This window comes from Pygoscelis adeliae, unplaced genomic scaffold (genome assembly GCF_000699105.1).
Source record: "Pygoscelis adeliae isolate BGI_AS28 unplaced genomic scaffold, ASM69910v1 Scaffold121, whole genome shotgun sequence".
Taxonomy (NCBI): domain Eukaryota; kingdom Metazoa; phylum Chordata; class Aves; order Sphenisciformes; family Spheniscidae; genus Pygoscelis; species Pygoscelis adeliae.
Window position 1 is genome coordinate 4,977,340 of NW_008824359.1, and position 16,804 is coordinate 4,994,143.

The 16,804-nt window shown below is 39.5% G+C and overlaps 1 protein-coding gene across 1 annotated transcript in view; it reads left to right on the plus strand.

The window, feature by feature from the left end:
* SUPT3H (suppressor of Ty 3 homolog (S. cerevisiae)) overlaps window positions 1–16,804 on the plus strand; it is a 290,705-nt gene that overhangs the window by 137,692 nt on the left and 136,209 nt on the right. The window contains exon 3 of the mRNA XM_009319682.1: window positions 10,085–10,169. Within this exon, the coding sequence (XP_009317957.1) occupies window positions 10,085–10,169 (85 nt within the window). The remainder of the gene's footprint in view (window positions 1–10,084; window positions 10,170–16,804) is intronic.

Genomic DNA, 16,804 nt, shown 5'->3' on the forward strand with positions numbered 1-16,804 from the left:
TCTCTCCTGCTGCAAAATGGCTTCCAGCTCCTCCTGCTTGCCACCCATGCTGCGTGCATTGGTGTAGATGCACTTGAGCTGGGCTATCGATTTCGCCCCCAGCATCGGCATGCCACCCCTCGGCTCATCTCTAGTGAGCCTGGTTTTATCCCCTTCCCCCTTCGAACCTAGTTTAAAGCCCTCTCAATGAGCCCTGCCAATTCATAAGCAACTATGAATTTAGTAACTTCCTATAGCTTCTCTTGACTTCATAGAAGTAGGAGAGCGGAGGGTTACTGTTGTTCACATCATCAGGGTAGTGAGATACATTCCTCAGTTATTACACAAGAAAATGTGACTAATTGTCTAGCAAAGTATAAGTCTAAGAAAGAAAAATGCATCGTCTCCCCTCAGGAGTTAGAGAAGGTATCAATAACGCTTTCAGGCATTATAGAGATGCAGGAATACTATGCAGGGGCGATGGGACAGATGGACAGAAAGGAGCTGGTAGAGGAAGCAGTGCTGGAAGAGACTTTGAAGTCAATACCGATTAACTCAACTTCATATGCAAAATAGTGTAATGACTGTTATCCAGTTAGCTGAATACTGTCTAGCCAGTTATATCTACTTCGATATACAAATTGCCTAGTCTGTGCAGCTGTATATGTACGAGCAAGTTCTAGTCTTGTGTCAGTGATGCTTATTTAAATACAGGGTTAGCAGTTGGGACCATTTTCAGTTAGTGGCAAAGGTGTTAAAAATGCAGGATTTTGACTGGAATTAGGGCACTGAATTTAGTGCCTGAAATATAGGCACTTCTGCGTGCATTCACATCTGTCCATCAACTATAGGAAATTTAGGCTTTTGTATGTATTGTTCTGAGACATATCTTAGGGAGCTTAGTAATGTAAAACTCTGCAGTAGCTGATAGAACAAATCCATGTAGTTTGTCATAGGAGGAAGTACACAGATTTGGGCACTGGGGAGTGCTCCCAGGTCCTACAGTTTACATATAATGTATGTAGATGAACATATACCTTATGGTTTCCAATGTCCTCTGGAGAGGACTGCTTGAAGTTGGGAATCGTGGGCCCTGTTGCATTCTCCATTAATTGTGGACACAAGACTATAACCGCATAGATTAGATAGGTTCATTTTAAAAGGCAGCATGATTCACAGTTGGCTCTTGGGTCTTCATATTAGAGAATGAAGCTATTCTACTCATCTCTTCTTGGGTTTTATGATAGCATGGTTACATCCTAAAGTGCTCAGAGTAGCACGGACTAGCTCAGTTCAGCTGAGAATAGGAGATCTTATTATTTGTCCTTGCAGCTCTTAAGTTAGCACAAGGAAGAGTGCTATCCTGGAGTAAACTGGACTCTCAAAATATCCAGTCTACTTTTTCAGCTGTTCTTTCTGTGAGGATAAAAAAATCTGTATGCTTTGTCTTTATGTAATTTGGCACTTAAATTTGTTAGTACTTTTCTGCGATGGGCTTAGTGCAACCTCTTTAAGTTTACACCTCCCTGTATTAGGGAGAAGCTGTATTTGCCAACGTTAGTGTAGGCCTTGCTTGATTACAGAGCATACGGACTGCACAAACTGAAGTCTGTGATATCACTTAAATGAGCAGTTCTGGTTTCCTCTTCACATTTAGGACAACTCCCCTCAGTGCTGGTAGCAGATTCAGTTCGGACGGTGGTAAATGCTCCCAACAAGTCAAAAGTCATGGAGAAGTGAACTCTCCCATTTGATCCCTTTCTCCTGATAGACCAAATGACTGCTTGGTCTAATTCTCCAAAACGCATCTCGGTACATGCAGTGCAGTTCGCCTTGGTCTTGCCCAGAGTGGGTGATCTGCTCGGTGGGGCTGTGACCTATGCACAGCAGTTGGAGTTGAGGAGCCCTGGAGCCATGACGGTGTAAAGTGCAGGCAGGTTATTTAGAAGTTGCCACACAAGCTTTTTAAAACCACTGTCAGGTGATAACTGATGTACCAAATAGCACAAGACAATCTGAATCTCCAAGAATTGCTTCTTGCAAAATACTAGTATTTTCTTCCAAGTTTAGCCACTGAAGGTCTTGGCAGACAAAATTTGGAAAATAACCCTAATTTTTGTAATTTCTGTATTAAAATTGCTGTAGGTTTTTGAATGCTTGTTTTTATTGTAACTCAAACATGATTTTTCTAAACTTTAGAGAAAAAGCTAACAGAGCTACAATTTGAAGTTTGAATTTCTCTCTCTCATACTTGCACTAAATCCTGGTAAAGAACTATGTTCAGTGTGACATATGACACCTATGTAAACTTGGTTTCATTAATCAAAGAAGATAAATATATTAACTATGAACTCTGATTGGAATTAAGATTATCTTTTCTTTTTAAATGGGCTTTGGTGGAAGTTATCTGATGAGCAGATAAACATACAAATAGCAATATAAATTCCAGTGCGTTTTCGGGTAGTGCTGGTAGAACGTGCTGGTTAGTTAACATAACTTAATACTTTAAATTGTTCCCTTTTTCATTAAGCTACGGCAACAAGCAAGCAAGATTATTTAATTTTTAAATTAATGTCCCTTTGCTAAGTTCACTGATGGTATTAGGAAGGAATGATGTCTACAAAACAACAATCTGGTACATAATCTCTCTCTGAGATACCAGGCAACCCCCGGTATCAGTACAGGCTGGGGGATGAAGGGATTGAGAGCAGCCCTGCCAAGAAGGACTTGGGGGTACTGGTGGATGAAAAGCTGGACACGAGCCAGCAATGTGCGCTCGCAGCCCAGAAGGCCAATCGTATCCTGGGCTGCATCCAAAGCAGCATGGCCAGCAGGTCGAGGGAGGGGATTCTGCCCCTCTACTCTGCTCTGCTGAGACCCCCCCTGCAGCACTGCGTCCAGCTCTGGAGCCCTCAGCATAAGAAAGACACGGACCTGTTGGAGTGGGTCCAGAGGAGGGCCCCGAAAATGATCAGGGGGATGGAACACCTCTCCTCTGAAGAAAGGCTGAGAGAGTTGGGGTTGTTCAGCCTAGAGAAGAGAAGGCTTCAGGGAGACCTTCTTGCAGCCTTTCAGTGCTTAAAGAAGGGGGCTTATAAAACAGATGGCGGCAACCTTTTTAGCAGGGCCTGTTGCGACAGGACAAGGGGGAATGGCTTTAAACTAAAGGGGGGTAGAGTGAGACTAGATCTAAGGAAGGCATTTTTTACACTGAGGGTGGTGAAACACTGTCGCAAGTTGCCCAGAGAGGTGGTGGATGCCCCATCCCTGTAAACATTCCAGGCCAGGTTGGACGGGGCTCTGAGCAACCTGATCTAGTTGCAGATGTCCCTTCCCACGGGAGGGGGGTTGGACTAGATGACCTTTAGATGTCCCTTCCAACCCAAACTATTCTATGATTCTATGATAATATATCTTAACATAAAATAGAAATAATTTTGAGACATCATTGTTTATACCTCTTTCCCCTATTGCAATCATCCTTTTACTTTAGGCAATTTCTTCCTCCCGGATTTTGTTCTCTCTTTCCTCTTCCACGCTCCATACAATGTGTCCTCCTCTGTGTGTCTAATCAATTTTCTGGTTTGGCACCAGTCATCTCTTCCCTTTCAGACTCTACTTCTGCCTAATTTGTTCAGCAACAGCCGTGGCAAACAAAATGGGGAGAGAAGAGCTAGCTTTAGCTTTTGAGACTTTGGAAAAGGTACTATCCTTATCTTACTTTCTCTGGGATGTCTATTGCGATGACAGGCTCATTCCCATGCTCATCAGAAAGAAACCTGTAGTTTCACAATTTTTTTGTCATCTAAGGGACCAGATCTCAATATTTTTATCTTTGTCTTCAGAGCCAGCCTCTTAATGACACCCAGCTGAATTACTTCAATGTATTGTATTACTGATTTTCCAAAGTTTGTTGTTACTGATTTTTAGTGATTTGCAGTGCTTGTCCTTCTGGTATTTGAATTGCTGGAAGTTCTCTGGATGTTCTTGTGCTCAGTACTGTAAAACTGATTTTCTTCGTCATCACCTGGCTGTCAGGTCTCAAATAATTCATATATTTAGGAGGACACTTGCTTATAGTATGGAAGCATCTCTGAGAATTAGTGTGCTGCATATTCCAAATGTATTCCGGCCAAACAGCTGACAGGAAAGAAATTTACTGTGTATTCTTACAATACGGAGGAGACATGAGCCCAGATATTATCCAGTCCAAATATATCTAGTAGTTGATTTGTCCTCTGTGATTTTATGGGATCCTTGCCTGGTTTTAGATTTGTAATAGTGAATTAGCTGGTTCTGTATGTGGTGAGCAATTATATCTTGACCATATTCTGCTTGGTTGGTCAGATAAAAATGCAGGGTGGGAATCAGCTTGCTGGTACGGACACCCAGGTTCAGACGTCAGCAAGTAGTTGTCTACATGTGAGTTAAGTCTGGTCTCTAGGTTCCCATTATGTGTTGGCTGAACACCTTCCAAGCTCCTTTGATTTCTTTTGAATCTCCTCAGTATATTTTTGTGCGTGTTTCTCCATGTGTAAATACTTGCCTTCACAGACACACCTAATCTGAGTCCGATACTTCCAACACATGTCCCAAGTTAGGAGTTGCTGAATCCAGTAGCCTCAAGCTCTGTCATTCAGTGCTGGAGAGCCTCAATCCTCATGTGCAGAGACACACGCAAACGGGTCTCTCGAACAAGCCCCAGGCCCCACAGTCTCCCCAGCAGCTGGTGCGGACCGCCTGGTTCCTCCAGTAGCCAACTCACGGACCTTCTGGTCCCTCCAGTATCTAGCGCAGATTCATGGTCGCTTTGATATGTTGATCCCAAACCTCTTATCCTACTCACCGGTTACACTCCCACATACGCAGTGTGCACCCACTCACCTCTGTGCTGAGGACAGAAGAAGTATCTGCTTGCCCTATGTAAGATCTTCAGAAGCATAAAAAACCCTCAAGCCTGGAGGTCCCATTTCTGCTGCTGCAAATCCTTCATGTAGAAACAGAAAAGGAAAATTGTTAGGGATTTCTAGAAAAGAAAAAAAAATGCATATTTCCCACCAGTCTACCTCACTGCTTTTATACTTTTCCTAGGCTAGATTCATCAAATTTATTCAAGGTGGTAAATTCCACATGAGTTGGGGCAGCTTTGTTATGGTATGAACTCAATAGAAGCCCCAGTAAGGGAAACTATTTATTCTAGCTTAGCGCACTCCCAGCCACCCTGGTTATACTTCCTTTCTGGCCAGGACAGCTTTTCAAGGCTGTGGAGGATGGGAGATTGCAGCAGCTTTCTGTCTCCAAAAGTCTACTCTCCTGGTGGTCTGGCCACCTGGAGAGCTCTGCATCAGGGTTTTTGAAGCAAGCCTGTGCTGTGCCTGGCCCAATACCTTTTGCAGGCATTTAAAACCCCAAGAAATGGAGCAAAGAAAGTGCTTTATCTATTTCTGTAGCTGCCCAAGATTTTGAGGTTCTTACAAATGTAGGTCTCTGCACCATGAGTAGCTGTCGTACCTTAGCATGTGCCAAGTATGTGTGTGTGTGTTTACACATAGTTTGCCATGATACTTCATGTAGGCATTTGTGGCTTGGACATTTACCCCTTTTGATGAGCCTGGAAACATCATTACAGGAACTTAAATAAATTAGAAATAGAAGCTAAAAGTAAACAATAAAAGAGCTGCAGCAGTCTTTTCTTTCTCCATGCTACTATTTTAATCCTCCTGTGAAAATCCGGGTAAGTTGATCACCCCCTTGTAAAAATGTTTCCTTAAAACAGACAAACCTTTGAAATTGGATCTTCTAAGAAGGCTTTGTTATTATATGACATGTCTAATGGGTAGATGCTTCTATTATCAGGACACTCTTCCATATCGTTTTACTGTTTTGATGCACAGCTAAGGATATATTTTGATATATTTCCTCTTCACTATATGTAGTGAAACATATATTATATGTTTCATAGGAAGACTTATTTATACTTCTAGAGAACGGAAGGTTCTTTAAAAGTCTCTCTAATGAACTGTTAAAAGCAAAGCACACGTGAAATGAAATTCATAAGTTATATGAAAACATCAAGTTCAGTTTCAGTTCCCAAAAGCCAGGGCACCAAATTTTGGTTTCCTTTTTTTTTAGGGTTTTATTTTGGTTCTTAACCTACCTCGTATTCTGCAGCTTGGCAAAAATCTGAGCCCCTTGACTCCTAGTTTAGTGTTTATTCTGCTATGGAAAAATACAATGGCAAAAGTGAAGAAGAAAATGGAAGATTTTACTACTTTAACTGCTTGTGCATTTGTAATTATTACCTCTGGTAGCAGAAAGGGGTAAAAAAAGGTTGTGTTTGATATCTTAAAGAATATTATGCTATAAGCATGTTAGAATCTAGAGCTGATGTCGAGAAACATCTCAAATGCTATACAAATACGATTAACAAGTATCGAAGCTTTAAATTTTTTTCAGTGTCTAAAAAATCCTGTGTCCATTGCAAAGAAAAAGGAAGTGTCTGTGGGTAGGTGTGGTGGTTTTTACTTTTTGCTGAAACCACCATGCCAGTATCTAGTTTTCTGTGTGTGGGAAGGAAGTTGGCAGAAGTTACGTGGGAAAACAGTGAAGGCAAACTGAGACACAAATAGCTTTTGAAGGTAGAAAGGGTGTAAGTGAGGGAGGAAGAAAATAGGTGCATCTGGAACTTGATTTTCGATGCGATCAGGTAGTGCAGTTGATTTTGCATCTGTCGTCTTCACGTCTCAGCATCAACTCTGACATATCCTTTTGCATCAGAATGGAACAAAAAGATTTGATATCTGATCTGAGAGGAGACAATGTGCTGCACCTTGACTGCATCTCTTCTCGTGCCGTTTAGGGATCTGATAGTTCCTTATGAGAGATTTCTAGACGCAGGCAGGGGGGGCATCTCAACGCAGAGGCAGCATCCTGCCTCAAAAACAGGGTTTTGTTCTTGCACTTTGTTCTCTTCAGAAAAGAAAACCAAAAACCTTTCATTTGTATATATGGAATGCTTGGTAATAAAACTGTGAGCAAAATAAATTTATGTTTAAGAGATAATGCTGGCGACCAGGTGTTTGTTACTCTCTTACATAATTGTTTTCTTTTGCGTTTTAAGTCTTAGAAAGAAAGAAAAATTACTTTTAAATATTAAAAGGCCAGTAAGTAAGACTGAACAACATAATATGGTTGTGATAACTGAATTCTGTTTGGTTTTATAGACCTTGTATGATTAGAAAAAGAAGTAAATTTTCCTGTTAACTTACACATGCACCTTACTTTAAAAAAAAAGAAATACTTAAGTTTTATCCTATATGAGCACTTGTTTTGAATCTGTGATGTTTTTAATATTATTTTACTTTCCAGTGTAATACGGTAATAAATATTTCTATTTTTATACGTGTTTCCTATACAATATCCAGGTATTTGCAGTTTATAAAATATTTAATAGGATCTGGATTGTTTGCTGTGCTGTGCTTATAGTCCTAGGAAGTATCTGACATTATAATTCATGTACATACGCACTCCTGCATAATAGAGAAAAAATTATTGGGGTTGTTTTCATTTTAGAGACGTTGGACAACACATTATAAAACATGACCATCTCTTTAAGATGCTGATAGTCTCAACAAGAGAGGCGAATGATAGGGAACAAATATAGAGTGTTATTTCCTCATGCTATGACTAGTATAGTACAGTGGGTTATGCTCAGATGTTGCCTGAGTAGTTCTTGTTGTGCTCTTACATGTATCAAGCTGAAATTTAATATCATTAGAATTTTAAATGCTGTTTGAAGAATGCTGGATATAATTTCATTATTAGATAAAAGAAAAAAAAACCTACTATATAACTTTTTAGTTGTTTATAGGTAAAATGTTGTTTTATTTTATTGCAGGATAGAAGAATGTTTTTGTAAGGAAATAATTGATATATTCAGTCATCTATGGAGATTTGAATCTTGCTTATAAATAAAATTTCACTATTTTTATAAGAAACTGTAGTGTTATTTTTAGCCTGTGCTATTTCATTTGCAGTGAATATGTTTAACTATACCATTTTTCTTATTTTCAAAACTCAGGTTTAGGAGGAGAGAGAACATTTTCCTAGAAATGCCCCGAGGAAATATTTGAAAGCATAGAAAGTTGTCTTTCACTGAAGTGATGTAAGACTGGAATAGCATTTCTTTATTTTGATATGCACGTAATGATAAGATATTTTCAGTGAGCCAACGTTCGGCCCCATTGAGACCATTTTGGAATTAACAGCTTTAAGTTTTAAAAATAATATAGCCAAAAGGCAGATACAGAGGGACCAAAAGTAGAGCAACCAGTAAACCTTTAGAATGGTTAATAACTTTGATTTCATGAGTGCCTTTGATTTCATGAGACTTCCATTGATGGCTAATTTTATTTCAAAAATGTTGTGCCTGTTTTAGGATGCTGGAGTGCAAATACCAGACACTAGACCTGAGCTCGGTTGTTCTGATTAAGAGATTCAACTTTCGTGAAAGCTGTGATGTGCAGGTGTCCAAGCAACCATAGCTCTCCACCAGTCTTGCACTAATATAGGTGATGTAGGAAGTCAGTTGAGCAAATTTCTTGAAGTAATTTATCCCTGACTCTGGCTGACTTATGTTTGCCGCAGTTCTGGCAAACCAAGGGGTTTTGCTGTCATAGAGGGAGAGAGGTGTGGATATATGAGGCAATTGATGTGGCAAGAGGAGTATCCCATTTTTCCAGAGCGCTCTTATCACTTCTTTATCCCATCACAGTCATGTTTCTCTGGTCCTTCATGCATAGGTAGCAGGACAAAATTTTATGTATACTATGGGAATGCTTCAGTCAGTTCTTGCTCCTGTTAATCATAACATGGAAAAAAAGGTGCCCATCTTTTTTATGTAAATAAAAGAACTGAGATAAGAGAAGGTGAAGGATTTTGATGTTCTTGAACCCTCTATCACTTACACAAATGACAGAGTGAATAGGCAAAACCAGTGTTACTTATTTATAGCATCCTTCTTGAATAGGTAGTATGGTTGATACATTAAGAAATTGTTTCGAAGTTGTGTGTAGCGCAGAGAAATTTGTGAAGGGTTTATATATATATATATATATATATAAATTTCAGTCCTCAGCCATATTTACTGTAGCTTTAAGGATGCTGGGACATTACTCATGTTTATTTCATCTCTGAGCATCCATAACTTAAATCCCTGAGCTCCCCCAACTGACTTTTGATTTTCTAGAGAGACCCCAGTAGTCAACTAAAACAAACGGTATCTTTTTGCACTTTATGTGATGAAGGGAAGCCGCATAGAGTAAGAGACCTTTTCCTTTCTCTAGATTGCAGTTCAACTACCCAGGCAAAGGTAGGGCTTAGGGAGGGCTTAAGCTCTCTAGACTCACTGAGCTGGACTGATTAGGGGTGGAGTTTCGTTGCAACCTACAGTAATTTTGGACACTAAAAGACCTTCACTGGGTCTTCAACTGCCTCTCTGAAAGAGTGCAGCCACCACCAAGTGAAAAGATCTGTCAGCCCCACCTGGCTCTCTTAGACGTTTCAAATTAAGTGCCCCTGTACTTTGCCTGGATCTGGAGCTGAAGCACACCATCCCAATTTCAGATGAATAGTTTCATAGGGCTTTTGGGGCATTGTATGGGAAATGCTCAGGCTCTGCAGTGGCTCAGAAGTGCTACAAACTGAAGGTCTAGCATTCAGATTTTCTGCAGCATCTGCAGTCTCTTTTAATAGGCTGGTGATAGCCACTGCCTATCCCAGATCAAAGGAGCAATCCCAGCTTTAGCTGAATGACTAGCAGCTAAGACAGGTGTAGAGAGCAACTTCTGGTATTTCTTAGAGAAGATAAAGCCTTTCAAAAAGCCTGTTGTCACAATTTCTCATTTAATGATGCCAGGTGGGGTCTCAGGAGAGCGGAGCAGAGGGGGAGAATCACCTCCCTCGACCTGCTGGTCATGCTTCTTTTGATGCAGCCCAGGATGCGGTTGGCCTTCTGGGCTGCAAGTGCACGTTGCCAATTCATGTTGAGCTTCTGGTTTCTTTTTAACTTATTTTCATAACCTTGCAATAAACCTCTTTCTTTCAGGTTTTCATTAGGAGATGCTCGCAGGCCACTCCATGAAACTGCAATACTGGTGGAAGATATCGTCCACACTCAGCTGATAAATTTGGTAAGAAAATAGCTTATAAAATAATCTTCACTCTAAAACTCCTTGAAACAGCATGAAGTTTTCATGATCAAATGACTAATAACAGATTGTTCTGGTTTTAGAACCAAATAAAACACAGAAACTGAGGGTGACGTTCTGTCCTCAATAGCCTGTAGAAGCTACTGTTAGGCTTGCAGATAAAGTGTGTGCACTTTGCTTGTGGTTATATACTGTATTTGTGTGATATCTGCAACCCCACCTAACCTTGGGAGTAAAGCTGATGTATTTTTTTGTTAAAAACTTCAAGTTGTTAAAAAGAAAAAACTGGCTAGTCCGCTGAAGACCTCATTGCTATTTTTTTTCTGTTCTAACATTTGTGTTAATGCATTGTTTGCTTAATATTTATGTTCTAATATTCTTACTATTTGATGTTTTGATTTCTGTCAAAAATAATGCAGAAATATTGAATATCTTTCCTTACTGAAAGCCAATGAAAGTGTTGTATAAATGAGGCTGTTTCGAGTCTCCTCTGTCAGAAGCAATTCTAAATTTGAACCTCTCCATAGTTTTTAACTGAAGTTCAACACCACCTCTTCAGAAATCAACGACGGTATTTTACACTGTGACACGGATCTGCCATCTGACATTTTGTACAGAAGGGTATACTCTTATACGTCACCTGTAGCTTGGGAAGCATAACAATTTTTTTTTTTCTTATTATAGTGATTTTTCAAATGAAATTACCAGCACGTATGGGTATGCATATTATATGGAACTAATGTATATAAATAATACTAATACATATTACAACTAATATTTACGTATGATGACTCCCTGGATCAGCTAGAGCTTTGAGCTGCAAGTTCCTAGATCTTTTCTCTATAATGAGCCCTTTCAGCAATCAGAAGGGTTTTTGAGTTTCAAGCTCCGTTCTGTTACTACAGTAACCAGAATGAAAAACTTTTGTAAACTGAGAAAATTCAGAATGGGACAGACCACATATTATAAATATATGTGTGTGTGTGTATGTATATCATACATATTTATATATTTCATATATTTATATATAATATTATATATTAAAATATATAAAAATAAAATATAAATAAACATCCCACTGTTTGCCTGCAGGCAGGTGCTTTCCTTCAGCTTTGCACTTAATCCAGCAACTGTTTGGTGGCTTCCTGAATTGAAGCAAACACTTTGGGGTCCCTTCCAGCTCCGGGTAATTTCTTTCTGCTCATACCTCTGAAGCCCAGCGGTGTATCCCTGTCTCTGCAGTCTCCCAGAGTCTTTGTGCTGTGGCTTCTTTGGTTATTATGCTCCTCTTGGTTTGTCCTGAACATGTCCTGTGGCTCCTAGGGAGGGGACAACCTCTCTCCCCTCTCTGGAGGTTTCCCACTGGTTAAACATGCTGCTCTGAGCATATATTTGTAATTCTTATTCTAGCTCTAACTACTACAAAGTAACATTGTCTTTTTGTTAATGACCCCCTTTAATTTATGCAAACTGGTGGCTGCGGCTTCACTCTTCCTTTAGCAATAATGTGGTGAAGAGTCTGTGCTTTTACATCCCACCGAGGCTTAGCTGAGCCGAGTTTTACATCAAAACATGCGTTTCGAGAAATGCAACCTGCAACCATGTGGTCTTTGCACTTAAATCAAAGCCGGGCACTTACTTGGGGAATGACCGTGACCCGGGGTTAACCTTGCGTGGGGTGCAGGAGCATGTACGATTTCCTGACAGAAGGAAGAATGGGAACGGAGTGGCAGATAAACAGCTTTTGTAACCTTTCCCCTCTGAGCCCAAGACAGCACTTTATTTCTGAGGAAGTGAAAGTATCTTTAATAGCTCATTGCTTTGACCTCTGACATTCACATGCCGGAACTCTTAAATCAGGAGCTTTTTACATGCTCCGGACTTCTGATAGGGGTTTTTGCGCATTTGTCATCCTTAATAACTGCACATCCTTATTGAGCTGTTATTATGTATTTATATTAAATTTTCACTTTAGATGTACGTGTTCGTGTGGGTATATATCCAGTACTAGAAGAAAGCTATTTTTATAATCGAAGCTGACTGCAGATGTAAATTTATTGCCTAATACCTGGATTTTGTCATATTACTCATGTTAATGGACTACACAGTTCTCGTTATGTAATTTAGTGTTTTCTTCTCAAAATTCATGTCCATTTTGCCATCCATAATACATGTATAAGGCTAAACTGTAGAAATTACTTTTATGTCTGCAATAAAGCTGGCGCGTTGCATCCATCTTTCATAGTAAACATTTGTAAGAAGAGCTCATACTTGTTGATTAAATCCAGGTTTGAGCTTCTGAATTAAAAAATAAGTTGCCAGCGTGATTACCTTTGATTGGTTGACTTTTGATATCTCAGAGGTTTATGGTTCCAGCTTCCTATTTTCGTAGTTGATCTGAACTCTATTAAATCAGGGTCTGTTTGGACAGATTTATACGGTCACTGCTTCAAACCACTATATACTTCATGAGGTCCGGCTGCTATAGCAGATGACTGCACTAACAAGTCAAATTCTTGAAAAAACAGACTGCATCGCATTTTATGATTGATTTTTTTTGTGCTTTTTGAACAATATGTACACTGCTTTACATAAATTTAAATTCTGCTAAAAGTATGTACCAACGTATAGAAGGAAATGAGCATCTCCAGAGGATGATTCACATCATCCTAAAATTAGTTTCTGAGTTAGATGAGGTGGATCTCTTGAGGAATTTATTTCCTCTGCTGCCTAATAAAGGGATCCTTGGCGGCTTGCTGGGGTTTGAATATCTAGGAGATAGGCATAAAGGTTGAGAGATAAATTCCATCCAGTTTGTGTCAGAATGCTACCATGAGTTTGAAGTTTTTTTCATATATTGTAATTATAATAAATGTTTTGTTATTTGCATATCAAGCAATATGAAACCAACGCCCCCCCGAATGAGAAAGTTCTGTACATTTTTTGTTCAAGCATAATGTACTTGAAGAGCACGATGAATTTGTTTTAATTTGAAATCAAATTCACTATTGACTGACAGTGTTTGTTTAGTAACTGATCTATATGTATTTATAGATGCCTTAATATTACCCCTAAAACTGTATTTATTTATGTGTGCTAAGACTAGAGGTTCCAGTCAGGCTATATTGTTCTTTATGGTTAAGCACAAGTAGTAGATGTCTGTTAGAAGGAAAATTGTCCCTACAAGAAAGGTTCAAGAGGGAATGCAAAAAGATGTTAATCAGAAGGGGACAAGCCTTTAAGTTACTTACCGTTTGAAGTGGAACAAGGCCTTTTTTAGTTCCTTCTTTCAACATATCCAATACAATTTGCATGTACAGTAAGAAAGTTTTGAAGCATCATCTTCTATAATAATCTATTCATATCTATTCAGACCCTTAGAAAGGAAACTCAAAGATCCTGCTTTAGGACAAATCAATATTAGTCAGCACTTTGTCAAGAAAAAGAGTCTGTAACTAAGAGAAATGTAATAGGAATTGTTCTTGGTTATTAAACTACCATTGAGTGGTTTGGCATCAAAATAGCTGAAGTCTTGCACATACATGGATGTAAAAGCATCTGGAAATTGTTTCATGTAATATTTAAGAAAGAGGAGAAGTCTCTCCTCACCTTGACCATCTCTGTCCAGAATTTTGTCATACTGGGCTGGATCATAGGAAAATGTAGTAGCATTAGACTAATATTAAAAACTAAAGATCTTCTCTTGATAGGGCCATAGCACCGTGTTAGTGCTTCAGATGTCATCTTCAAAGGCTAATAGACAATAAGATCATGATGTGCTACTTAAATCGAAAAGGCTGTTAAGGAGTTACCTTCCTTGTGCTGGGAATATATCAACTGGGCATTTATTATCAGAGTGAACTACCAGCAGTTTACTCTCTAGGCATGCTGTATATGGTAGAAGTAGCAGTGACGCCTGCTTTCACAGAATTTGATTATTCAATTTAGCACTAGATCTGAACTTCAGTCCTTTATGTTTTGTTTCTGAGATATCAAATGCCGTCTGGGAAGAGAGTAGATTTGTTTTTCCCCAGTGAAAGACATTTTAGCCGTAATAAAGACTGCAGCAAGGAGATATGAAAAATTACACATAAGCACATTTGTATTTTTGGTGTGCATATAAACAGCAGAGCCCAAAAGTCCCTACCTACTGGTAAGTAACCTTATCCGTCCATGAAAGACTGGCTGCTCAGAGGGAAGGCCACAGCTCATTTCAGCAGCCTTGGACTGCATCCTTTAAATGTTTTCTCCACTGAAATTCTTTGCAAAGTGTGATAAGTCATCACAGAGACTGTCATGAATGACAGAATTCATGTTAATAGAGTTGTGGTTTACTCCCTGTCAGCTAATGTGTGTCTGCTAGAAGATGGACTCTGATCTCTTCAATTGATGTCAAATGATTTAAGTCAAACCCGCTCGGTTGGCTTTTTTAGAATGCAGTAGTGTCAACTGAAAGGAACTTCAGCTGCCCGAAGTCATGTTGTACATGTTATCTGTTGGGATTTTTTTGATCACTTATTTTTGTCTTCCTATGGAAGAATTTAATTTCATACAATTTGTGCTGCTACCTAATACTTATCAACATTCCACTCTTACTTGCTTTGTAGGAGCATGATTTAAGTCTCGTGTTACATATAGGCATATACGGACACTTTGCATATACACATAGATAATTTAACTTTTTTCTGGTTTATTACTATTGGAAATTAATTGTCTATTACACAGATAATATAGCTAATTCAGAATCGCTCCTTCGGTCTCAACCGAAGCACAGAACACAGGTCAGCTGGTGAATATAATCTATACTGGAATACATAGATTATTTTAAATTGTGGCAGTGATTCATAGGTAGAACACTTACAGTGAGATGCAGAGATTCAGCAGTATGTCAAGTCCTGAGTAAGTCCATAGTAAATCCATCCTGTGGAGTAAATTGCTTTTTATAGTAGGGACTTAAATAAAGATTGGGTAGTCATTTGCCACAGTTAGGAAAAGGAATGGTGAAAATACAGAGACAAGCATAAGGATAGGTTTACTGATACGAAATGCTAAGTACTTAATCACGATCAGCGTGAATTTTATATTTTCAAAGGGCTATACATTTTTTGGATGAACGCGGTGTGCTTTCTTCCCTTCCCAGCTTTATTTCTGCAGGTGTTAACCATTTTATTTCAGTTTAAAACAAAAGGAGAAGGAGGGAAAACTCACCTTCACTTGTCCATCCAGAGGAAACGACGATGGCAATGGGAGAGAGGAGTAGGAAAAAAATGAGGATTTAAACAGAAACAGGGATAGAGCTTTCTTGGTTCTTTACAGGCTGCTCCTACAGGTTTTTGGTTTTTTTTAAACCAAATCACACTCGTTATTCAGTCACAAGCTGGATTAGTCATTTTAATGTATGTAACCTCTATGCTGTTCTGAAATCATACAGTTCCAGGTTTCTTTACTGTAGGCTTGTAACCTTTATATACGTAATTGTAGGATTTCTGACATTCTTTTTAAAAAAGAAAGAATTGAAACCAGCTCGTTCATTAACAGAAATTGCCCACTGATAAAAACAAACAGTGTGAAGCACTGTTCACTCTTGATCCCAAGGTTATACGCAACTGTCACTTATGCCACCCTAGTAACGGGAAAAGTCCTTGTTTTATGAGTCTGTTTTAAAACAGTAATAAAGTTTCCTGTGCAGGACATTAATTAGAGGGGTTATCAAAATAAGACAAACTAATATAATTTGTGATTGTACAAAATAAAGGAAGTTGAGGGTACCATAGGGACCTAATGAATCACAGGATGGAAACAATCTTCTGGCTAACTAAACATTCAGACTTTGTAGTAAGTCATAGGGTGTATATACAGCTCAGCAAACCGGAACATGCTGTGTGTTTACATGAATGGGATAAAGGAGTTCACAAAAACCATCTGGGAAAAATCCTTCGACTATTCTTTCTGTTCCTACTGTAGAGTAAATTAAACAACATCCATACATTTACAGCAAACACATGGCACACCTGCCCTGGAAGAAATCGAACTGGAAAATAAGTCTGTAAATTAAAAAATTCTTTGGGTACCAGCTATTGGGCCGGATGGGATCCACCCAAGGGTACTGAGGGAGCTGGTGGAAGTGCTCACCAAGCCACTTTCAATCCTTTACCAGCAGTCCTGGCTAACCGGGGAGGTCCCAGGTGACTGGAAGTTACCAAATGTGACGCCCATCTGCAAGAAGGGCCGGAAGGAGGATCCGGGGAACTACAGGCCTGTCAGCCTGACCTCGGTGCCAGGGAAGGTTATGGAGCAGATCATCTTGAGTGCCGTCATGCAGCACATATAGGACAAGCAGGTGATCGGGCCCAGTCAGCATGGGTTCATGAAAGGCAGGTCCTGCTTGACTAACCTGATCTCCTTCTATGACAAGGTGACCCGCCTAGTGGATGAGGGAAAGGCTGTGGATGTGGTCTACCCAGACTTTAGTAAAACCTTTGACACCTTTTCCCGCAGCATTCTGCTGGAGAAACTGGCTGCTTATGGCTTGGACAGGCGTACTCTTTGCTGGGTAAAAAACTGGCTGGATGGCCGGGCCTAAAGAGTTGTGGTGAATGGAGTTCAATCCAGTTGGC